Raw genomic sequence first — 26,369 nt, 5'->3', positions numbered from 1 at the left:
ATTGGAGAAGTAGCACTGAGCAAATGTCTGAAATTGTGAATTGGCAATTCCCCAGATTGTAATGGATTTCATCTTAGGGTCTTAAACGTAGTAGCTAGTGAGATAAATGTGTTCGTTTTAATTTTCCAAAACTCCCTTGATTCAGGGACAGTCTCATTAGATTGGAAGATAGTGAATGTAACTCCTTTAGGGAGTCAGAAAGCAGGAAACTACAGGCCAGTTAGCTTAACATCTGTCAGAGAAACTGTGACAAGTTATTAGTAAAGACATCATAGCAAGGCACTTGGGAAAGTTAAAAGTAATCAAGCAGAGCCAACATGGTTTTGTCAAAGCAAAATCATGTTTATCTAATTTATTGCTTTTTTTTGAGCTAGTAACTTTTGTTGATTAAAGGGATCCAGTTAATGTGTTGTGTTTAGACTTCCAGAAGGCCTTTAATAAAGTGCAATATCAAAGATTATTGCAGAAAATAACAGCTTGTGCTGTAGGGGGTAACACATTGGGTGAAAAGAAGGTTGACTGCCTAACAGGACTAAGTGGGTCTTTTTCAGACTGGCAGGTTGTCATGAGTGGTGTGTTAAATGGTTTGGTGCTGGGGTCTCAACTCTTTACAACGTATATAAATGTTATGGATGAAATGATGAAGTATCTTTGCTCGATGCTGTAGACACAAAGATAGATAGGAAAGTGAGTTACAAAGAGGACATAAGGACCCTACAAAGGGGTATAGAGAGGTTACATAAGTGGGCAAAGATCAGGCAAATGGAGTACAATGTGACAATGTTATAAAATTGTCAATTTTGACAAAGAAAGAACAAGCATTTTATCTAAATGGTGAGAGATTACAGAGATCTGAGATGCAGAGGAATTTGAGTGTCTTAGTGGGTGAATCACAGAAGGCTAGTATGCAGGTACAGCAAGTAATCAGGAAAGCTAATAGAATGTAATGTTTTATTGTGAGGGGAATTTGAATGCAAGAACAAGGAGGTTATGCTTTGGTTAAAGAGAGCGCTGGAAAAGTTACATCTGGAGTACTGTACTGAAGGATTAACCTCCTTCCGTAACTATGGTGACCAGTACATTCCTGATGAACGGGGCTAATGCCTGAAACGCCAACTCTCCTGCTCCTCGCATGCTACCTGACCTGCTGTGCTTTTCCAGCACCACACTTTTTGACTCAGTATTGATCACCCTAGTTACGGAAGGATGTTAATACATTGGAAGCAGTTCAGAGCAGGTTTACTACATTAACATCTGGAATGAACTGATTGCTTTGTGAGGAAAGGCTAGATAGGCCAGGCCTGTATACTCTGAAGTTTAGAAGAGTCTGAGGTTACTTAAATGAAACACAAAAGATCATGAGGGGACTTGACCGGGTGGAGTTCAAAAGGATGTCTCCTCTTGTGGGAGAATCCAGAACTAGGGGTCACCCATTTAAAATAGAGATGAGAAACGTTTTTCTCTCAGAGAGTTGTGAGCCTTTGGAATTTCCTTCTCAAAAGGCAGTGTATGTGGAATCTTGAAATATTTATAAGGCAGATGTAGATAGGGGAATGAAAGATGATCAGGATTCTGCAGGAATGTGGAGTTGAGGTTCAAGTCAGATCAGTCACAATCTTATTGAATGGCAGGGCAGGTTTGAAAAAAATCTTCTCTTGTTCCTTGCTTGTATACTCTCTCAAAGACCATCTCAATGGTAACGGCTTCGTACAAAGAAACCAGGGTCGTCACTGCCTCGTTTGAGAACAAAACCCAGAAAAAGGCAGCAACACCCCAGCTGGATTTGTGCAAGTTGAACAAAGATAAGGTTTCAAAATAACAATCCTTTGTAAATCAAAAATTGGTAAGTTCCACTCTCTCTCCACAGACAGTGCCAGTTCAGCATACTTCTAACACTGTTTTCATTTTTGATTTCCAGCAGCTGTAGTGTGACTCCATTTTGGTGGCCAAATGCTCACATGCATTTGAGGGGATCAGAGATGGACACACCCAGTTTTATTATATGCCCATGCATTGGCAATGTAACGGACCTACAATATATCTTGTAGGGTCAGAACAGGAGTCTGAAATTGATAGGAAGGGAACATCGGCATCGTGACAAGAGCTGTTTTTAGCACTCATACATTTATCTGGTATCTTCCACAATTTCAGGACACTCCAAACTATTTTACAACTTATAATAGTCACTGTTTTATTCCTGATGAAGGGCTTTTGCCCAAAACGTCGATTTTACTGCTCCTCGGAAGCTGCCTGAACTGCTGTGTTCTTCCAGCACCACTAATCCAGAATCTGGTTTCCAGCATCTGCAGTCATTGTTTTTACCTAAGGTATAATCGTGACAACCAATTTGCACACAGTCCGGTCTCACAGACATTCATGTGATAATGGCCAGCTAATCTTCTACTTTAAGAGTCTGTCAAAGGATTAAAAGTGGCCAGGATAGCTGACTAACTTCCCAGCTCTTCATTGTGATGCCCCTGGATCTATTAGCCCCTTCAGTGGGATAGATAAGGTTTCAGTTTAGTGTCTCATTGGAGGTAGCACCATTGACCAAGATGTGGAGGAGCTGGTGTTGGACTGGGGTGGACAAAGTTAAAAATTACACAACACCAGGTTATAATCCAACAGGTTTATTTGGAAGCTCTAGCTTTCAGAATGCTGCTCCTTCATCAGGTGGTTGTGGAGGTTAAGATCTTATGAAGGAGCAGTGCTCCGAAAGCTAGTGCTTCCTGTTGGACTGTAACCCGATGTGTGATTTTTAACCATTGACCAATACAGTACTCGCTTTGTCCTGCACCAGAGTGTCAGCCTAGATTTTGTGCCTAAGTCTAGTTACTTCGATGTAATGTCCAGAAAGATGTTGTTACCTCATTATTTTCCCTCAGTTGGACCCAATCATTGGAAAATATGAATCATATAGGTGGTTATGGACAGCCAAGAGTGATTGACCACTGAAAGAGGTTGAGTAATGAATGCTGGATTAAATACTCAGTACAGTTTAATATTTTATGTTGAATGTTGCACAAGTAGTTGCAAAACAAAAGGGAGGTGAATGGCCTAGTGATATTATTACTGGACTGTTAAACCAGGAGAGCCAGGTCCTCAAGGCCTGGGTTCAAAACCCACCATGGCACATTGTGAAATTTGAATTCAATTTTTTTAAAACATCTGGAATTTAAGGGTATAATGATGACGATGAATCCATCCTCAATCATCGGAAAAATCCATCTGGTTCACTAATGTCCCTTAGGGAAGGAAACTACCATTATGTATGGCTCCAGATCCACAGCAATGTGGTTGACACTGAAACGTTCTCTGGACACAATTAGGGAATCAGTGATAAATGATGGCCTGGCCAGGAAGACCCTCATCCGTGAATTAAAACAAACTTGTAACTTGCCTGTTCTACGTGAAGTTGGTTTAACTCTGAAATTGCCCAGTCCATGGCTTCTCAGTTCTTCTCTGTAGGCACCATCCGTGTTGCTTCTCACATGTGTCCGTCTCACCTCAGTAACATTGATGGCGTCTGTCTGCTTGCCCTGTGACAAATACACCCTCCTCCTGGAATGGAATGCAGAGTGTGCAACGTCTGAGTCGTGACATGAAACCAGCTTACTGTCACAATCCCCTTTCCAGGCGTGACCCATTGACAAGGGCACAGATCCAGACAGACTGACTGCGGCGGCCTGGCAACCTTCACTCTCCAGAAACTGAGATTCAAAGGCAGAAGGAGCACTGGTTATTCGATGCCACTGGCCTGAAGTATTTGTTTTACCTGAATAGTTGAAACTGCCTGAAAGGTGTGCAGGTGAAGAACTGACAGACTGTGTACAGCAAGGGCCCAAAGTGGGTATCATGTGGCACGGTGAGGGGGTTCTGTTCATGTTCACTGTCACAGCATCTTGCTGGTTGTCCTCCAGTTTGGGCGACAGAGGCATGTCATTGGGGGTTGAGCTCTCCTGTTCCATTGGCCTCCAGTTACCAGTACCTTCTTTTGACAGGCCCTGGAGTTCAGGATTATGGCCTCCGCTGTGCCTCTCGGGACTCTCTGCCTGGCTTTTCTGTAGCCCCTTCATTTTTATACCAGTACTCGCAAGATTAGTTCCTCGATCCTCTTGGGTCAACACGCCTAGATCAGATACTGGGGAGCTGCTGGTCTCCAAACCATTCCCAGTCAATCGATTAGACTCCCTGCATTGATTTGCAACCTGGATTCTGTTCTTGGACAGAAAGGTCCTCCGCTGCAGTGATAGCTCTGACAAGTTGAATTGGCTGAGTTTTGAAATCCTGCCACCCAAAGACTCAACGCTCTCAGTTCTTCTGGTCAAGGCCTTAGAATTTGCCTGTTGTCTCCGAAGGGTCCCAGCCTGATCCCTGGTCCTTTGCAGGGCATGCTCTAAATCCTCCTGAAATTGTTGCACATCATTTACCCTCTGAGCTACTGAATTAACAGGCCCATCAACTCCCGCGCTACCCTGATCACATCGAGGAATGACATTTCCAACAGACTCATCCTGCTCTGCACCAGTCAGACTCTGAGCCAGGTGAATTCTTGCAGAGGTTTCTGTAACAACTCCACAACAGCCTTGCTTGGCCGTGCAGTCAAGCTGAGCACACTCCGTATTGCTCGCTTCCCGTCTGAATAGTCTCTGCTTCCAAGGACGGCCACAGACTTTCCTGGCCAGGTTTCCTGGTTGGGTGTTAGATTCAAGGCAGGCATACTCCAGAGAATGTTCACTGCAGGAAGCACTTCTGCTGACGAATGAGTTCTGTTCACTGTCTGGTTCTGCATCGAAGTTCAAAGCCGGATCTACCATACCCTCATGAAAACGCAAAGCAAAGTCTTCTGTCCGAATGCTGTCCACAGTGTTGGTGTCACTCTGATATTGTTGGAACTCCATGTGCTGTGGCCCCAGTAGTTGTTGCACTCTCCACTCATACTGGTCCTTTCTGGACTCACCACCTGCCGCTGCTCCTGGTCTCGCAAACTCAGTCAACGTTATATTGGACTGGCTTCTTCTGAAATCTGGACTTAGATTGAACATTGCTGTAACGTCCTGATCTTCACTTCGACTCAAGGCTCCTTCACATTCTGCAGTTGTGAGAAAACAATATGGTCAACTCGGGTTCAGTAGGAGGTCACATGACCCCCAACGCTTTCAGTCCCCCTCGCACAATGGGCAGAGTTCTCTAGATTTCAGAGTTCCTCTGATACCCTCTCCCAAATGGCCATTCTTCACCCAAGTATCAGGAGGACTGAAGCCAATATCATTCATCCTTGTCATAAATTTACTTTCAAGTCACCCATACCGTCTCTCTCCCTGATGATTGTCTGAGGCTGAATTTTGGAGTTCTACTTCATTCTGAAATGAGATTCTGACCATCACTAACAATATCAATTTCCACCCCTCTGCCATTGGTGACTTTGTCCCTGGTTCAACCCATCTGCTGCTGACACCCTTATCCATGTTGCTGTTCCCTCCAGCCTTGATTGTACAAACATACTCCAGGCTAGACCTCAGGGCCTTCCAGGCTTGAATATTTGAGATTGCTGGCAACTCTGTGTCCCAACTCACACTCGCTAATTCATCTCCTGCCCCTGTACATTTTAAAGTTTTAAATGTTTTAAATCCCTTCACGTTCTCTGTGGTAAATGCACTGATCCCAATTGAAACAGGGCAGATTGGCCAAGTCACATGTAGTATTGAGCTGCATGTGATGAACCTCACTCTAAACGACTACATTTCCTTCCAGGCCTGCTTTGCAAAGGCACATTCCAGAAAGGGGTGGATGCTAGTCTCTTCTTCACTACGACTGCTTTGACAGCAGTGCACAAAGGGGATGAGACTCCAGGCATGAAGGATCTGATAGCCAATGCTATTCCCATCACCAGCCAAGCTACGTTTCAGCATGACAGTGATGCTGGCTATGACCTTGGCCCCACCTAGAGTTTTGTGTGTTTGTGTGTTGGTATATTTTCAGTCTCCAATGAGGAAATCCATTTTATTGTGCCCATTTTGTACTGGGTAAGCCAGCAAGCTGTGAAAACGTAACATTCAGGGAACTTGGTGTTTCATAATTAGTTACATTCAATTTTGAGGATCCAAAGATAGAAGAACCCAAAATCCCAAATCATCTTCTCACTCCTTCTCGTCTATCTCTGTTTCTTCACTTTATGAGTCCTTCCTTTCCTTTGGTGTCTCCTCTCTTCCCTTCTCTCTCCCTCATCCTCCACTCCTCTACACGTACTGCTTTCCATTTCTCTCTGCCAGAGTCCATTGTCAACTCCCTCTTCTCCATATCATTCTGCTCCCTTCCTCCTTCTTTATTCCTCTAAACTCTCTCCCCATCACTATTCCTGCCAGCCATTCAGTTCTTCAGGGGGGTTTCTTTCATCCAAAGTTCTCCCTTCCTTTGTGGCATCTCTTTTCCCTGCTTCTCCTTGTTCCTGGTGGACGAAAGGTAGAACTGGAATACATCCTACCCTTCCCCAAGTTAACGCCCATCACCGATGACAACAAATAAGTGCCCAATTAATATACAACTCGCAGAGATATATAAATATCTCATGGTGGGATTAGCATCTCTATTGCTAAAGTTCTTTAAGTCCCCATCCCATGCCAGGGCTTACTGGTGCCAATATTTTCACACCTCTCCTTTGATAGAGAACCATGGAACTTCTGATCTAACAGCACTGTGAGAATACCTTGATCCTAGAGACAGCAGTGTCGGAAGATGGCGGCTGGTGACTGTGGGTAGATGAATGCTGCCTTTCCTGGGTCTAAGGGGCTATTTGGTTTACAGCAGCAGGAAAACAACCACTACTGAGTCTTGATAGGAAGAAACTCTTCTCTTATCGAGATATAGTATATTGCATGATAATCATTAGAGCCATAGAATCTCTACAGTGTGGAAGCAGGCCATTCAGCCCATCAAGTTCACACTGACCCTCCAAAAAGCAACCTACCCAGGCCCACTATCCTATCCCTGTAAACCTGCATTTCCCATGGCCAATCCACCTAGCCTGTACATCCATGGACACAATGGGCAGTTTAGAGGGCCAAGCCATTCAAAGTTTGGGAGAAGATTTGTAGCTCGGGTGCTCATTGCTGTGGTTCTGTTCGCCGAGCTGGGAATTTGTCTTGCAAATGTTTCGTCCCCTGTCTAGGTGACATCCTCAGTGCTTGGGAGCCTCCTGTGAAGCACTTCTGTGCTGTTTCCTCCGGCATTTATAGTGGCCTGTCTCTGCCGCTTCCGGTTGTCAGTTCGAGCTGTCCGCTGTAGTGGCCGGTATATTGGGTCCAGGTCGATGTGTTTGTTGATAGAGTCTGTGGATCAGTGCCATGCCTCTAGGAATTCCCTGGCTGTTCTCTGTTTGGCTTGCCCTATAATAGTAGTGTTGTCCCAGTCAAATTCATGTTGCTTGTCATCTGCTTGTGTGGCTATTAAGGATAACTGGTCGTGTCGTTTCGTGGCTAGTTGGTGTTCATGGATACGGATCAACTAGCCACCAACTAGCCATGAAACGATATGACCAGTTCTCCTTAGTAGCCACACACGCAGATGACAAGCAACATGAATTTGACTGGGACAACACTACCATTATAGGACAAGCCAACAGAGAACAGCCAGGGAATTCCTAGAGGCATGGCACTCATCCACAGATTCAATCAATAAGCACATCGACCTGGACCCAATATACCGGCCACTGCAGTGGACAGCTGGAACTGACAACCGGAAGTGGCAGAGACAGGCCACTATAAATGCCGGAGGAAAGATCACAGAAGCGCTTCACAGGAGGCTCCCAAGCACTGAGGATGTCACCTAGACAGGGGACGAAACGTTTGCAAGACAAATTCCCAGCTTGGCGAACAGAACCACAACAACGGCCAAGCCATGTAATGTACACATCTTTGGACTGTGGGAGGAAACTGAAGCACCTGCAGGAAACCCACGCAGACAGAGGAGAACATGCACATTCCATACAGATGTTTGAGGGTGGAATCGAACCCAGGTCTGTGGAGCTGCGAGGCAGCAGTGCTAACCATTGAGCCACTGTGCCATCACAAATTAGGTGCCAGGTACACCAACTAGTTGGAAGTGTCTTATGGTACAGTGATAATATCCTTGCCTCTGGGCCAGAAGTCCCACTTGCTCCAGAAATGTGTTGTAACATGCCTGAACAGGGTGATATCGATACTAACCAGCCAGATATTGGTACCAAGACCTCTGGGCAACATAGATGACATTTGTCACTGTGACGATCCACAGCTATTGTCCCAATTTCCCAAGACAGAATAATTTCATTGAGTTGAGGTTAATGCAGTGTCCAACATTAACCCTTTCAGACTAATTTCCTTAAATAACAATCACCACCTCCCCAGGAGTAACTAGGGTTGGGCAATAAATACTAATCTTGCCAGCAAAGCCCAAACCTAAGTAATAAATGGTTTAGAATTCCACAGCCCCTTCCCACTCAATGTAAATTTGTTTACCCACCTGAAGCACTGTTACCTTCTTGTCTAATGGAGATCAGCTCTTCTGTGTCTGACAGGGCATCAGTACCACTGGCACTACCCAATCCTGTATCTCGAGTGCCAGACTGGCTGGTATTCAAAGTTCCTTTAAAGTACAAACAAGGAAACAGCTAGAGAGCAGTATGAAACAATGATGACCACATCAGGTAAAGGTAAAATCACCAAAGTCCGACCAGACCACAGGCTGCTCCCTCATTACTGAAGGAATGGCTTAACCTGGGGGTCACCATCCCAGGTGAGGGATGAAATTGAGTCCATCAAGGTAACCTCAGCTGGTGTGGGAATCAAACCCACCTCATTGCATTGCAAACCAGCTGATCAGCTAACCAACCACCAACTTTGGAACAGCAAGCTGACTGAGTAGGCTAGTCCATCTCGGTCTGTTCTGTTACTTTGGTAGAATACAGCTTACCTCATTTACTGAGAGAGACATTGAGTGGAAGAGGCGATGGGGTATGTTGGAGATCTACAATCTGGATTAGTGTGCTAGAAGAGCACAGCAGTTCAGGCAGCATCCAAGTAGCTTCGAAATCGACGTTTCGGGCAAAAGCCCTTCATCAGGAATAAAGGCAGTGAGCCTGAAGCGTGGAGAGATAAGCTAGAGGAGGGTGGGGGTGGGGAGAGAGTAGCATAGAGTATAATGGGTGAGTGGGGGAGAAGATGAAGGTGATAGGTCAAGGAGGAGAGGGTGGAGTGGATAGGTGGAAAAGAAGATAGGCAGGTAGGACAAGTCCGGACAAGTCATGGGGACAGTGCTGAGCTGGAAGTTTCGAACTAGGGTGAGGTGGGGAAGGGGAAATGTGGAAACTGTTGAAGTCCACATTGATGCCTTGGGGTTGAAGTGTTCCGAGGCGGAAGATGAGGCATTCTTCCTCCAGGTGTCTGGGTGGTGAGGGAGCGGCGGTGAAGGAGGCCCAGGACCTCCATGTCCTCGGCAGAGTGGGAGGGGGAGTTGAAATGTTGGGCCACGGGGCGGTTTGGTTGATTGGTGCGGGTGTCCCAGAGATGTTCCCTAAAGCGCTCTGCTAGGAGGCACCCAGTCTCCCCAATGTAGAGGAGACCACATCGGGAGCAACGAATACAATAAATGATATTAGTGGATGTGCAAGTAAAACTTGATGGATGTGGAAGGCTCCTTTAGGACCTTGGATAGAGGTGAGGGAGGAGGTGTGGGCGCAGGTTTTACAGTTCCTGCGGTGGCAGGGGAAAGTGCCAGGATGGGACGGTGGGTTGTAGGGGGGCGTGGACCTGACCAGGTAGTCACGGAGGGAACGGTCTTTGTGGAATGCGGAAAGGGGTGGGGAGGGAAATATATCCCTGGTGGTGGGGTCTGTTTGGAGGTGGCGGAAATGTCGGTGGATGATTTGGTTTATGCGAAGATTGGTAGGGTGGAAGGTGAGCACCAGGGGCGTTCTGTCCTTGTTACGGTTGGAGGGGTGAGGTCTGAGGGCGGAGGTGCGGGATGTAGTCGAGATGCGTTGGAGGGCATCTTTAACCACGTGGGAAGGGAAATTGCGGTCTCTAAAGAAGGAGGCCATCTGGTGTGTTCTGTGGTGGAACTGGTCCTCCTGGGAGCAGATACGGCGGAGGCAGAGAAATTGGGAATACGGGATGGCATTTTTGCAAGAGATAGCATGGGAAAAGGTGTAATCCAGGTAGCTGTGGGAGTCGGTGGGTTTGTAAAAAATGTCAGTGTCAAGTCGGTCATCATTAGTGGAGATGGAGAGGTCCAGGAAGGGGAGGGAGGTGTCAGAGATGGTCCAAGTAAATTTAAGGTCAGGGTGGAATGTGTTGGTGAAGTTGATGAATTGCTCAACCTCCTCGCGGGAGCACGAGGTGGCGCCAATGCAGTCATCAATGTAGCGGAGGAAGAGGTGGGGAGTGGTGCCGCTGTAATTACGGAAGATCAACTGTTCTACGTAGCCAACAAAGAGACAGACAGAGCTGGGGCCCATACGTGTGACCATGGCTACCCCTTTGGTCTGGAGGAAGTGGGAGGATTCAAAGGAGAAATTGTTAAGGGTGAGGACCAGTTCGGCTAAACGAATGAGAGTGTCGGTGGAAGGGTACTGTTGGGGACGTCGGGAGAGAAAAAAAACGGAGGGCTTGGAGGCCCTGGTCATGGCGAATGGAGGTGTAGAGGGATTGGATATCCATGGTGAAGATGAGGCGTTGGGGGCCAGGGAAACGGAAGTCTTGGAGGAGGTGGAGGGCGTGGGTGGTGTCTCGAACGTATGTGGGGAGTTCCTGGGGGATCAAGCAGGGTGGGGGTGTGTGTGTGTGTGTGTGTGTGTGTTTTGCTATAGTAAAGTGTGTTGATCAGGGCGATACTGTTGATGTGGTGTACATAGGCTTCCAGAAGGCATTTGATCCAGATCCAGTCGAAAGTGAGCATATTTAGAGCTCATGGAACAAAGGGATGGTAACAACATTGACAGAAAATTGGCTGAGTAACAGAAACTAAGAAGAATGGTCAATGGATAATTGTTGAGCTGGGGAAGGTTTGTAGTGCAGTTCCCTAGGAGTGAGTCTGGGATCCATGTTTTTCCTGAGATATATTAATGGCCTAAAACATGATGGACAGGACACAATTTAAGATTTTCAGATGATACAAAACCTGGCAGCATTGAAAGCTGTAGGAAGTTAGTGTAGAACTACAAAAGAACATAGGTAAGTTGGTGAGATTGCAGTTGAAGTTTAATGTTGAAAGGTGTGAGGTGATACATTTTGGTAAAATGAACAAGGAGGGACATAATAAACTAAAGGGTATGACTTTAAAAGGGTCTAAGAGCAGAGGAACCTGAGAGTATATGTGCATAAGTTATTAAGGATGTAAGACAGGTTGAGGGAGCAGTTATTGCAGCATCCTAGGTATTTTAATAAAAGTGCGATAGAGCACAAAGGGCAGGGAGGTTATGTTAACTTGAAAACCACGCTACGTTAGACAATGAAATAAAACCAAGAATGACAGATGCTGTTGATTTGCTTTCTTGACTGTAGCATCCACCTGGATGGACCAGGACAGATCGTTGGTGATATGTACTCTAGGAACTTGAAGCTCTCGACACCTCCACCTCAGCACCACTGATGTGGAGAAGAGCTTGTCCTCCACCCCACTTCCTGAAGTCGATCATCATCAGCTCCATTGTTTTGCTGATTTGAGGGCGAGTTTGTCACCTTTACACCATGCCACTAAGCTCTCTATCTCCTTCCTGTACTCTGTCTCGGCGCTGTTTGACATCTGACCCACTACGGTTACTGTCATCAGTAAAATTGTAAATGGAGTTCCAGCTGAATTTGTGAGGGTATTAGAAGTACATTAGGGGGCTGATCATGGGACAGTGGTGTTGAGGATTATTGTTGAGGAGGTGTTGTCATTTATTATGACAGATTACTGTCTGCTGGTCAGGAAGTGGAGCATCCAGTTGCAGAGTGGGAAGCAGAGTCCTCAGTCTTGGAGTTTAGAGACAAGTTTGTTTGGAATTATGGTGTTGAACGCAGAGCTAAAGTCAATAGGTCGAAGCCTGACATAGCTATTCTTATTATCCAGGGATGAGTGTGGAACCAGGGAGATGGCATCTACCTGGATGTTAGACAAGTCCAGCCTCAGCTGGAGTATTGCGTTCAGTTATGTGCACCATATTTTAGGAAGGATGTGAAAGGCACTGAGGAATATGCAGTAGAGGTGCCCAAGAGTTGTTCCAGGGTTGAGGAATTTTAGTTTTGAAGATGGATGGGAGAATTTGGGACTGTTTTCCTTGGAAAAGAGAAGGCTGAGAGGAGATCTGATGCAAGTATTCAAAACAGTGAGGGGTCTGGGCTGAACTAATGGAGAGAACATGTTCCCATTTGTGAAGGGATTGAGAATGAGAAGACATGCAGTTAACAATAATTAGTCGAAGAAGCAAAAGTGATATGAGGAAAACCGTTTTCATGTAAATAAGTGGAGAGGGTCTCAAATGAAATGAGAGTATAATGAAGGCAGGATCCATGGAGGCATTCAGAAGGGAATTAGATGGTTATTTGAAAAGGAACAATATGCAGGGTTGTGGGTAGAAAGCAGGGGAATGACACTAAGTAAGATGCTCATTTAGAGAGCTGGCATGATAGGCTGAATGGCCTCCTTCAGCACTGTAACAATTCTGATATTACGCTATATAAATGCAGTTCTGTCATTTTCCTTCCACCCATATTGTCCACACTTTGCCCCAGGCATGTCAGCCACTGACTTGGTTGGCCCTTAGTAATGGAAGAACATTCTCAATATTAGAACTGTATTAAAACCACTGGGTGTTTTTTTTTCCCAGCCAATAAGACAAAGGTGTCACTCTAACAGCATAGTTAGAGACATGGGAAGATCCTCACCTGTCTTTCCTGAAGGTTTTGTTGTGCTCCTGAAGGGATCTCTCTTTGTCAGACTGCTAGCAGCTGGCCATCTGTGGTCAGTTAATACGGACACCTACATAAAAGGATCAAAGTCATCACCACTGTTCGAATCTCCGGGTTAAGTCGTTTCATCATTGCCATGACTTGCTCGTGAGGGAACACTGTGCCAGTCGGTTGGGTGGGGTTGGAGATTAGGTTCTGGTCAAGGGAATTCACACACAAAACACGTTCACAAACCATTGGGGAGTGGAGGGTTCTTCCTGAGAAGTTGGTTCACAGTAGAGAACAGTTCAGGCTGCACATGGCCTAGAAACGTTTGATGCTGACTGCTCACTGCAGGCCCCGAAATGAGTTTGGTAAAGAAACACACTATCCTGAATGGAGGTTATATTGAAAGGTCTAATTATCACCACTCCAGCCTGACTAAACCTAGGAAAGAACTCTCTGTTACCTGTCAGAGCAGTTTCGGATAAGGTATGACGACAAAGTGGAAGGGCCTTCAGTCTCTGATTTACCTGCAGTTGGCTTAGCTGAGCATCAATGGAGTCCATCAGATAGTCACAGTGGTCTTTCAGGGGCTGCAAGGCAGTTTCACTTTGAACATGACTCTCCACCTCCATCCTGCACTGGGGAAAATGGAAATTATTGCAAGTTGACTGTCTCTGCACTTGATTGATTATCTTGACCAATTTAAGAGACTGAGCTTTTTGGACAAATTAGATATTGCTGCAACCCTTTGAAAAAGGCCAAGGCTTCCCCTACAGCACAGAAACAGACCATTTAGCCCATCAAGTCCATACCGACCCTCTGAAGAGCATCCCACCCAGACCCATCTCTTACCCATGTAATCCTGCATTTCCCTTGGCCAATCCATCTAACCTGCACATCTTTGGACTGTGGGAGGAAACCCAGGGAGAATGAACAAACTCCATACAGACCATCACCTGAGGCTGGAATTGAACCTGAGTTCCTAGCGCTGTGAGGCAGCAGTGCTCACCACTGAGCCACCGTGCCACCCTAATAATTCAATCATCCTTTTCAACTCCTAAGATGTTTTAAAGTTAAATTTCTCTCACTTTCTTGGCTAGAAGAACACCTGGGGCCTAAAATTCAACAGAAAATCTCCCTTCATAATCTGTGGAACATTGTGAGCCAGAGAATAGCGTCAGACAAAGGGGTAAGGCCAAGGGGACCAGAATCATGCATTCAGGGTTGGGGACAATTGAGTGCTGCAAATCAGATGTTGTGGCATGAACTGAAAACAAAAACAATGAGAGCTGAATCAGTGAGACAACTCATTTCTGTCAAATATCAATCACTGTTGCAACCACACTTCAAATAGAGTTGGTTGTAATCTAAATAGAATGCTGCAGCTGTGGAATGGATAAAGAGAACAATTAAAATTATTAAAGAATTGGATCATCAAGGGCAACTTTGTAAATTGAGCATGATCTCACTGGGAAGCAGGTGTTTGAGAGGTTACTTAGATGTTGTTTGTGGAATTCTAAAGGGACTAAATGTGACAAGCTGTCTCACCCCATCCAGAACAGTAGAACGTGCTTGACGTAAATTCAAAAACTGACCTGCTGAAACCACATTTCCGTGTGACAGTCAATCGATGGAACAGATTCTCTGAGATGACACTGGAAACAGTTCTCATTCATTCATTCAAATTGCAATTTAGATCACTTTCTTTTCACAGATAACATTTTGGGCTAGATTTTAAAAATCAACCTGTTCACACATGTCCCTGGAGCAGGTGGGACTTGAACCTAGGCCTCCTGGCTAAGAGAAAGAGACACGACCACTGTACCGCAAGAGCAGCCAATATTTCAGGATACAGGAAAGCAGCAATTTGAGACATAATGTGGTAATTGTCACATGCTTAGGACAATCAGCCCAAGTCCCATCTGCTTCAGAAGTGTATTATAACATGCCTGAACAGATAGATTTTAAAAATCCCCAGAGCACTTTTGTCATGGAGATATACAGACCCTTCAGTCCAACTTGTCCATGCCGAGCAGTCATCCGAACCTAATCTAGTCCCATTTGCCAGCATTTGGCCCATATCCCTCTAAACCTCTCCTAATCATGTACTCACCTAAATGCCTTTTAAATGTTGCAATTGTACCAGCCTCCACCACATCCTCTGGCAGCTCATTCCATACACGTACCACCCTCTGTGTGAAAAAGTTGCCACTTCGGTCTCTTTTAAATCTTTCCCCTCTCACCCTAAACCTATGTCCTCTAGTTTGGACTCCCCTGCCCTGGGAAAAAGAAACTTTGACTATTCACCCTATCCATGCCCACTTCTATAAGGCCACCCTCAGCATCTGATTCTCCAGCGAAAATAGCCCCAGCTATAGCTCAAACCCTCCAACCCTGGCAACATTCTTGTAAATCTTTTCTGAACCCTTTAAAGTTTTACAACATCTTTCCTATATCAGGGAGACCAGAATTGTATGCAGTATTCCAAAGTGACCTAACCAATATCATGTACAGCTGCAACATGACCTTCCAACTCCTATACTCAATGCACTGACCAATAAAGGCGTGCGTACCAAACATCTTATAAACCTTCTGCTCCTGACAACACTGTAACAGACCAGAGTCAAGCACTAGTGCCGGGATGAAGTAAAATGGGATTATATTAAGCATTTGTGAAATTATACCAAAAGCGAAGTGCTGCAGATGCTGGAAATCTAAAACAAAGAAAACAGATGAAAATGGGTAAAGCAACATCCATGGACAGGGAAGCCGATTCACCTTTCAGCTCGGGGATCATCCATCAAACTGGAATTATGTAGAACAACTAATTAAAATGTAAACTTGTAATTAATTGATCTTAGTTAACAGCAGAGGTCAGCAGTAGCTGGTGATGGTCAGACAGGCGGTTCACTGGACTTTTAACCAGTTAATTAGCAGCAATCAGTCCAATAGCTCAGCAATCAACCCGGCTCAGTGTTTCTGGATTTTTTTGTTTGTGGGATTGTGGAGAGCTGGAATTCTTCAGGCAAGAGAGTGGTGATGAGTCCTTCCGACTTCAAATCAAATCACTGCTCTTCCTGAACCAGAATTAACATCTCATACATTGTATTGTTGAAAAAGAAGTACGTTTCAAGCTTCAAAATGTGTCACTTTTTCAGGAAAACTCAATTTCTGGATAGCGTCTCGTCTTCGAAATAGCAATAGAAACAATTTATTAAAAGAGTCCGTGGAGGGAGTGGGAGTCAACAACATTGGTTTTAGGGGAGTTTACTGTATGATTCCTGCTCCTGAAGAGATTCGTAGTTTTACAAGGCTATGCTATGAATTATGCAAATCTGGGTTAGATGGGCAGACTTTACCAAGTGAGTTGGAAAGTGAACATGTCACATGGCAATGTTGCAGTGCCCAGGTTCAGCCACAGGAGGGACGTGGTGAGCTATCCACCTCTGCTCTGTGATACTTTGGTCTCTGTTGTGAAGGCCCTTCCCCAGCTTTGTTTACCCACATCAGCATCCAGTACCGCCCGGGTGAGGTACACCATAGGTTAGAGGCAGAGAAAAACTTGTGAACCGAAAACAAAATACTGAACCTGTTAGAAATAGGAGGCAAGAATGTTGGAAATACTCAGGTTAAGGTAGCATCTAGGGAGAAGGAAAGAACTTACATTTACATAGCGCCTTTCATGTACTCATCTTGACCCAAAGGACGTCATAGCCTATAAAGTATTTTTGAAACAGGATTACCCTTGCAACGCACAGAAACTTTACACATTTCATACGCACGATAGAAAGCAATCAGGAAATTTATTTTACTGATATTGGTGAAGGAATAGATATTGGCCAGAAAAGGAAGATGGGGTTAATATTGCAGATGAGTGATGAGAGGAACTGAGCCTGCACTAAATAGACCAAAATAGCACTCAGCTTTGTAACACATCGACATTGTTTGCCAGGCTAGCCGGAAGAGCAGGAGACACCTTCAAAACGCTCACACAGTCAGAAAGAGCTGAATAGGCCAACTTCTGAGCTGGGCAAAAGTGAGGGCTGCAGATGCTGGAGATCAGAGTCAAGATTAGAGTGGTGCTGGAAAAGCATAGCAGGTCAAGCAGCATCTGAGAAACTCTGATGAAGGGCTTTTGCCCGAAACGTCGATTCTCCTGCTCCTCAGATGCTGCCTGACCTGCTGTGCTTTTCCAGCACCACTCTAAATCTTGACAGCTTCTGAGCTGTATAAACCAATTTCATCGAATGAAAGAAACCTGCTGGGAAAATAAAAGCGGCTGGGAACCCCTTGCTGGACAGTCAAAGCAACTCCTGAAATAAAACTCACCTCAATGGTGTGAGAAGTTATCTGCGGGAGATGTTACAGAAGTAAAAATTGCCGGAAAAACTCAGCATGTCTTGCAGCATCTGTGGTGCAATGCGTATCATCCAGTTAAGTCAGTCCCAGCTGTGTTTCTCTCTGACGCAGGTTGTAGGTAAGATCTTTACAATTATTCTAACAGCCTCTTTAAACAGTCCATCAGACCAGTATCCATTTTGGCAGAGGGTACCAGTTTTACCCCTAAGGGGGGATTTCTAGGATGGCCGACTGCCTTAACTCAGGCAGAAGTGAACCAGCATTTCATTACTGACTCCCTCACTGTCAGTAGCTTGGATATTATCACTGATCAGAAACTGAACTGGACTAGCCATATCAATACTGTTAGAAATATTTAAACCTTGTGAACATGAGTGCTTTAAGATAGTCACTCTCTATTTCTATTATCGATAGTCACAGGTGAGGTGCTGGAAGACTGGAGGTTGGCTAACATGATGCCACTGTTTAAGAAGGGTGGTAAAGATAAGCCAGGGAACTATAGACCAGTGAGCCTGACGTCGGTGATGGGCAAATTGTTGGAGGGAATCCTGAGGCACAGGACGTACATGTACTTGGAAAGGCAAGGACTGATTAGGGATAGTCAACATGGCTTTGTTCATGGGGAATCATGTCTCACAAACTTGATTGAGTTTTTTGGAGAAGTAACAAAGAGGATTGATGAGGGCAGAGCGGTGGATGTGATCTATATGGACTTCAGTCAGGTGTTCAACATGGACCTTACTGAATTCAGGTGGAACTCGCCATTTGGATACAGAACTGGCTCAAAGATAGAAGACAGAGGGTGGTGTTGGAGGGTTGTTTTTCAGACTGGAGGCCGGTGACCAGTGGAGTGCCACAAGGATCGGTGCTGGGTCCTCTACTTTTCGTCATTTATATAAATTATTTGGATGTGAGGTTAAGAGGTATAGTTAGCAAGTTTGCAGATGACACCAAAATTGGTGTAGTGGACAGCGAAGAAGGTTAGCTCAGATTACAACAGGATCTTGACCAGATGGGCCAATGGGCTGAGAAGTGGCAGATGGAGTTTAATTTAGATAAATGTGAGGTGCTGTATTTTGGGAAAGCAAATCTCAGCAGGACTTATACACTTAATGGTGAGGTCCTCAGGATTGTTGCTGAACAAAGAGACCTTGGAGTGCAGGTTCATAGCTCCTTGAATGTTTACTCACAGGTAGATAGGATAGTGAAGAAGGCATTTGGTATGTTTTCCTTTATTGGTCAGAGTATTGAGTACAGGAGTTGGGAGGTCATGTTGCAGCTGTACAGGATATTGGTTAGGCCACTTTTGGAATATTGCGTGCAATTCTGTTCTCTTACCTAAGGGGCATGGATAGGGTAAATAGACAAGGTCATTTCCCTGAGATGGGGGAGTCCAGAATTTGAGGGCATAGGTTTAGGGTGAGAGGGAAAAGATATAAAAGGGACCTAAGGGGCAACTTTTTCACACAGAGGGTGGTGTGCGTGTGGAGTGGGCTGCCAGAGGAAGTGGTGGAGGCAGGTTCAATTGCAACATTTAAAAGGCATTTGGATGAATATATGAATAAGAAGGGTTTGGAGGGTTATGGGCCGGGTGCTGGCAGGTGGGACTAGATTGGGTTGGGATATCTGGTCAGCATGGACGGGTTGGACCGAAGGGTCTGATTCCTTCCTGTACATCTCTATGACTCTCTCACTTAAACATGGGCAACTAAGAATGCTGGTCTTGATTGAATTTCAAATATGATTAAAAATAGGGAATGTTTTGTGTGTTGGTCCTAACAGCATGCCTGACAATTACATTATTGTTGAAAATGTGTTGCTGGAAAAGCGCAGCAGGTCAGGCAGCATCCAAGGAGCAGGAGAATCAACGTTTCGGGCATGAGCCCTTCTTCAGGAATTACATTATTGTATTTATCAAACTGGGGTGTTTCAATACCCACCAGATCAGTCACACAACCTCTCACTGTCCATGAATCTGGACCAGCCAAAACTCCGCATGTATCTGAACAACCATCAATTCTGTTTGCACGCTGCCCTTCTCAGGTTGTAGATTTGCTCGCTGAGCTAGTAGGTTTATTCTCAGACGTTTCATCACCATGCACGGTAACATCATCAATGAGCCTCCAGTGAAGTGCTGGTGTTCTGTCCTGCTTTCTATTTATGTGCCTTGGTCTGCTGTGGGGAGGGATATCACTTCCAGTTCTTTTTCTGAGAGGTTGGTAAATTGGGGGCCAAATCGATGTGTTTGCTAATGGAGTTCTGGTTTGAATGCCAGGCCTTTAGAAATTCCTGTGCATGTTTTTGTTTATCCTGTCCTGGGATGGATGTTTTGTCCCAGTCAAACTGCAGTCCCTGTTCGTTGCCCCTCTGATTGTTGACCTACTTGGCTCATGGGTCAACAATAATTTGCTTTTAAGACATTCATTCTCATGTTGAAATCGCTTCATGGTCTCACTACTTCCTCCCTGAAGCAGTAGTGTTGGTACCACACTGAACTCGGAATGCTGTGCGCCCATTTGTTATGCTCACTCTCAAGGGGAGTTATCTCTCCCTGTTAAGGTTCCAGATGGGATACTTCCAAACACTAAGCTTCTAGGTTAAGTGGGGGGAGGGGGTATTCAACTGGCTCCCCATCTTTATTGATTCGGCTCCTTGGTCACAACAAAGTTAATTTGAAAAAGGATCTCTCTGCTGGTGAATACCTTTTCCCAGACACAAATTAATTTGTTTTAAAAGGTTTTGTGAAGAAATAAAAATACAACAAACACACACAAAATTGAAATAAGAAGTGAGTCCGACAACACCAAATGTTAAAACGAAAGGTGCAACTCAATCTGTGAATTATTTGTACACTGTAGATAGTAGAACTTTATGGTTGATGTTAGAGCTAAGGTTTACGTTGGTAGATGAACAGTCAATTAAGATTCTCGACTTTTCAGGTTGCTTGAAATTATTTTGTCTTGGTTCCTTTTGACACTGGCTGGTTGGCAGCACCTAAATTGAAACACTTTTTCCTCTCTATACCTACAGTGCAGGGGTGTTTAACAGGTAATCACAAACTGAGGCCATTACAGCATACTCGTCTAAGCAGTACGACATAAAGCTAAGAGCAGACCAGGGTTGAAGCTTGTTTTTAACCCTGTATTTCCCTGGAAGGATAAACACAAACACGTCTGCAAGAGATGGCTCCCTGCTGAGATGGTTGAGTTGTTAGCCTCTCATTATCTATTCCTTTTTAATCTGCTTGAAATTTCCCTGACTCTGCAATTGAATCATACAGCACGGAAACAGACCTTTTGGTCTAACCAGTCCATGCCAACCATGTTCCCAAACTAAAAACTAGTCCCACCTGCCTACACTTGGCCCATATCCCTCCAAACCTTTCCTATTCATGAACTTATCTTCATGCCATACACAAACCACTTTGTGTAAAATAAAATTTACCCCATGTGCCCTTTTAAAATCTTTCTCCTCTCACTTTAAAAATGTGCCCCCTAATTTTGAACTCCCTCACCCTAGAGAAAAGACCCTTGTCATTCACCTTATCTACATCCTTTATGATTTTTATAAACCTCGATAAGGTTATCAATCCATGTCCTATGCTCTGGTGAAAAAAGTCCCAGTCTGTTTTATATCTCAAACCCTCCATTCCCAGCAACATTCTGATAAATCTTTTCTGACCCCTCTCCAGTTTAATAATATCCTGTTTATAACAGGGCAACCAGAACTGGGCCCAGTACTCCAGAAGAGACTTCACCAACATCCAGTGCCACCTCAACATGGCATCCCAACTTCTGTACTCAATCGTGTGAGTAATGAAGGCAAGTGTGCTAAAATGCCTTCTTACTCTGTCTATTCTACCTGTGACACAAATGTTAAAGAGCTATATACCTGAACCCCTACGTCTCTCTGTTCTACAACACTACTCAGGGCACCACCTTTATCTCCATAAGTCTGTCCAGGTGTGATATTCCAGAATTCCTCACAGACAGTCATTGAACTTATATCTGCAGTTGTTTAGATTGTATCAATACTCTTTAAAATAAAACACATGCTGTAATTAAAATGCTGATATGACCACGGGAAATACAGGGTAATGTATGGTAAGTGGTCATGACACGCTGAACCTGGGAATGGGAGTGCCATGTATTCATTGGCTTGAACCCAAATTCACATCAGTCAGTAAGGCTGAAGCCAAGACCCCTTTCTTTATGCACAGAATTTATTAACTACGCAGTTTTGGATACTTTCTAATCAACCTGTTCAGAGATGTCATTGCGCATTTTTCGGGAAAAGGTGGGACTTGAACCCTGGCCTTCTGGCTCAAAGATAGGGCCATTACCACTGCACCATAAGAGCTCTACTACTGAGCTTTACATTCTTTTGAATATCAACCAATTCAGAAATGTTATGACACATGAATGGAGCAGGTGAGACTTAACCCAGGCCTTCTGGCTCAGAGCTCGTGACACTATCACAGTGCCACAAGAACCTTTCCACTATTACACAGTTTTATATCTTTAATCTTATCTTTATTCAAACTACTCAATGTTACAGCTCCTTCCACAGGCCATTCCCAACTGTTCCCATGACCATAACCCAATTAATCAATTAAACTAATTACTTTTATATTTACATACTTACAATTTTAATTGACACCCTTTTTGTTAAAAAAAAACTTTTTTGTGACACACAAACCATTCTTAAACAAGACAAACGAAAATTATATACATGCTTGTCCATATGCTTTACTTTGTCTTATAATACAACTGATCAGAAACAAAATTATATATATTTCCCTATTCTGAATAATACAATCAGCCTCCCATATTAGTCTTTCTTTTATATTAAAAGATTATAACATGTTCAATCACAAAGCAACTCCAACAAAAATGGTTTTCATTTAGAAAAAAAAATCCGTATATCACCAGACATCCTTCATCAAGGAATTCCAAAACTTATTTTTAGAGCAAACATCTTTGTGAAACAATCTTAAAACTTTCAACAACCCCTTTTATCTTAGCAATCTCTTTTCTTCTATCATTTCCTTGACACTAGCACAGTCACTCTTTTTCTTGACAGGTTGGCATGGTGGCTCAGTGGTTAGCACTGCTGCCTCACAGTGCCAGGGACCCAGGTTTGATTCTAGCCTTGGGCAACTGTCTGTGTGGAGTTTGCACATTCTCCCTGTGTCTGCGCAGGTTTACTCCCCCAATCCAAAGATGTGTAAGCCAGGTGAATTGGCCATGCTAAATTGCCTGTAGTGTTAGGTGCATTAGTCAGGGGTAAATGTAGTGTGGGGGAATGGGTCTGGGTGGGTTACTTTTTGGAGGGTCAGTGTGGAATTGTTGGGCTGAAGGGCCTGTTTCCATACTGTCAGGAATCTAAACTAATCCTTTGACAAATATGCATTTTCCCAAAAGAAAAGTTATCCATATAACATGATATGGGCAAACACCTTCTCAGACTGCTCCAAGTTTGAGATTTTCTTGAGCATACTGGAACATAAATACATCCCTGCATCTAGCGTTTCTACTAACAGCAATGTTTCAGTAACTCAGGTACTTTTAACTATCCTTTCTATTTTCCTGGCTTTCCAAGTGGACAAGGTTTCTTATTGGTGGCATGGTGGCCTCAGTGGCTCGCACTGCTACCTCACAACACCAGGGTCCCAGGTTCGATTCCAGCCTCGGGTGACTGTGTGTATGGAGTTTGCACATTCTCCCTGTGTCTGCATGGGTTTCCTCCGGTTTCCTCCCACTGTGCAAAGATGTGCAGGTCAGGTAAATTGGCCATGTTAAATTGCCCGTAGTGTGAAGTGCATTAGTCAGAGGGAAATGGGTCTGGGTGGGTTACTCTTCAGAGGGTTGGTGTGGACTGGTTGGGCCGAAGGGCCTGTTTCCATACTGTAGGGAATCTAATCTAAGAATTGCAAAGCTTGCCAGTCTTGAATAGCCATCCAGAAGACTGGTAATGTGATGCATTGCTGAAAAAAAAATGACAGTTTCATACCTTCTGAGTTATCCAAGACAGGTAATCTGTGTGTGCATTTTTCTGAATTTATTTTATTTTAGATTCCTCAACAGCAGAGTGTTTCATTATATTACTCAATTTTAATAATCATACCTTGGACCTAGTCTAGTCTAAGTGCGCAGTTTAACTGCCCAGTTAAACCTCTCATCCTTCAAATCATCCTCCTATGAAGACCTTGTTTGATTTATTGAGATGCAGTTAACACTTTCCAAGAAAAACTGTTAATCCAAAGTCACTCTTGATTTATTCTAATTAAGTCTAACTCTTACATATTTAAAGGTCCTGAAAACCTGACTTGCAATCCAAAAGTTCACTTTTTATTTTACCTATCACACATCGTTCAAATTCCATAGAACACTCCCCACAGAAAATGACTGTTGTGCATCATAAATATGCCAGCCAGCTCTCTGTGATAGAATTAGAATATCATTGGATCTGCTTTAAGCTGAATGCAACTTGCAAGATGGACTTAACTGAGAAATGACACACTGAAAAAGCACAGTCGGTCAGGCAGCATCTGAGGAGCAGGAGAGTCGATGTTTCGGGCATCAGCCCTTCATCAGGAACGAGCTCATTTATGATAAAGGGCTTATGTCCGAAAGGTCGATTTTCCTGCTCCTCAGATGCTGCCTGACCGACTGTACTTTTTCAGCACCGCACTCTCGACTCTCTCCTTTCACAACCTGGTCTGCAGACTTGTCCACCATGTTCATGTTAAGTACAGGGTGCCTCATCGCTATCTATGACTTGTTCAGATTCTGTAAGTGTACAATCAGTGCCAACTCAATAGGGGGAATGCACCCAAACTGGCTGGCATTCTTTGAAATTCCTGGTTTTTTTCATTAATATCTACAAACTAACCCAGACACGTCTAGTTCTTGTGCCCTTTTTGGTTATATACCGTGCCCCCGGGTTAAATTTTATATCTGACATGAGGCTGCAAGGTTTGCTAAGTTTTCTGAAACCTGAGTCTTAATTAATGCCCTTTCTCCATTCAAGGCATTCAAGCGTTCAGACAAGTGAAGCTAATTGTCATCCCTTCTAAAGCCAGGGGATGATCATTCATTCCTGAAGGAATTCTTGGATTCCTCCCAAAAAACAATTAACATGGACTCTAGCCCACAAGCATTTGCAGTGAATTTGCACATGCTAGGGCAGATGTTAATCTACAGCTTGGTGGTTCCACTAGATTTTGTGAAATACTTCATCCATGACCACCCTATTTCTTTCACAATTATGAAAGGAACTCTCTACTGCTGCATTTAATTGCACAATGTTCATAACTAGCATTTAAGAGGGCATTGCATGCTTACTTGAAGAGAAAAACATTGTGCAAGGGTATGAGGAAAAAACAAAAGATTGGCACGAGGTAAAGACGCTCATTTAACAAGCTGGTGCAAGCTCAAATGACCTCCTGCTGGGCCATAACACTTCGTCATTATGTAAATAAAAACTGAAAGAATGCAGATGCTGTAAATCAGAAACAGAAATTGCTGGAAAAGCTCAGCAGGTCTGGTAGCATCTGTGGAGAGATATCAACGTTAACATTTTGGGTTGAGTGACCCTTCCACACACATCCCTAAATTCATCATGTCCCCTCTCCCAAACCCCCATTTTCAATTGGGAATTTAGACAATGCCCATCATCCATTTCTCCAGAACCCTGTCCACAATAACTCACTGTACTATATAATATTGTAGAGTCACTAAATATAGTCACCATTTCGACAAAATGGAAAATGAAAATAATTTTCCCTTATTTCATACCTTCAAGTCCATTGCTACAACTTTGTTAAAATATTCTACTTACAGAAGACTCACTATTAGCTATTATGTTGCCCCCCCCCTACATTCTTTACATATTACATACTTATTGTTGAGCTGTTCTATAACTGTGATGTATTCCTTATCCCTTACTCCTGCAACCTACAATGTGTTTTTTAATCTTAAAAAAAAGAATGGACAAACATCCAATTTAGCTTGAAAATAATTTTTTTATAAATTCCATTAAACTCCTATCTCCTAGTACCGATAATACTTCACAAATTGATTAGAAAGGTAGTCTTGTTTTAACAATACAATAACGTTTGTGGAACAGTAATTGTTTGTTTCAAAACATTCTCTGTTTCCCTCTTTACAGATGCTGCTCGGTCTGCTGAACGTCTCTAACACTTCATTTATGATTAGATTAGATTAGATTCCCTACAGTGTGGAAACAAGCCCTTCAGCCCAACAAGTCCACACCGACCCTTCGAAGAGTAACCCATCCAGACCCATTTCCCTCTGATTAATGCACCTAACACTACAGGCAATTTAGAATGGCCAATTCACCTGACCTACACATCTTTGGACTGTGGGAGGAAACCGGAGCACCCGGAGGAAACCCACGCAGACACGGGGAGAATGTGCAAACTCCACACAGACAGTCGCCCAAAGCTGGAATCGAGCTTGGGTCCCTGGCGCTGTGATTATATTACTGTTATCTGGATTTTGTAAACTGCAAATCCACTGTCTTTCATTTAGCCTTTTTACAGATGGTGTGCTCGTTCCTTTTTTTCATATTTTTAACTTTGTTTCTTTTACTACTCTATGCCTAGGTACCTTTGTACCTAAGAAGTCACTTTATGTGGGGATATTATATACTTTACACTGTACTCCTGTACTTCAGTACACATGATAAAAATAATCTAAATCTGAAAAATCTAAATCATTAACACTATGCCAGTGTTGATAATGTGATGTGCTCCAGATATTTTACAATTTTACTATTTGCAGTGATTTCAGTGCATTGTCAACATCCCCCTCCTTCCCTCCCCACCCCCACAAATGACGCAGGTTGAACCCTTAAATGTCTTAATGTTATTTTGGTCCATCTTATTCTAAGAATACAGTTACTGTTTTAAGATGTGCAGGTCAGGTGAATTGGCCATGCTAAAATTGCCCGTAGTGTTAGGGAAGGGGTAGATGTAGGGGTATGGGTGGGTTGCGCTTCGGCGGGGCGGTGTGGACTTGTTGGGCCGAAGGGCCTGTTTCCACACTGTAAGTAATCTAATCTAATCTAATCTAA

General features: G+C 43.9%; 1 protein-coding gene across 1 annotated transcript in view; it reads right to left on the bottom strand.

Annotated features, from left to right (window-relative positions):
* LOC140487649 (uncharacterized) overlaps positions 1-26,369 on the bottom strand; it is a 44,594-nt gene that overhangs the window by 355 nt on the left and 17,870 nt on the right. The window contains exons 2-5 of the mRNA XM_072586933.1: positions 13,439-13,549; positions 12,903-12,996; positions 8,500-8,622; positions 3,401-5,092 (exon numbers count right to left, since the gene is read on the bottom strand). Of these exons, the coding sequence (XP_072443034.1) occupies positions 3,401-5,092; positions 8,500-8,622; positions 12,903-12,996; positions 13,439-13,549 (2,020 nt within the window). The remainder of the gene's footprint in view (positions 1-3,400; positions 5,093-8,499; positions 8,623-12,902; positions 12,997-13,438; positions 13,550-26,369) is intronic.

Source organism: Chiloscyllium punctatum, chromosome 17 (assembly GCF_047496795.1).
Source record: "Chiloscyllium punctatum isolate Juve2018m chromosome 17, sChiPun1.3, whole genome shotgun sequence".
NCBI lineage: Eukaryota > Metazoa > Chordata > Chondrichthyes > Orectolobiformes > Hemiscylliidae > Chiloscyllium > Chiloscyllium punctatum.
Note: the sequence above shows the minus strand (reverse complement) of the source record. Positions and strands in the feature narration are given on the sequence as shown.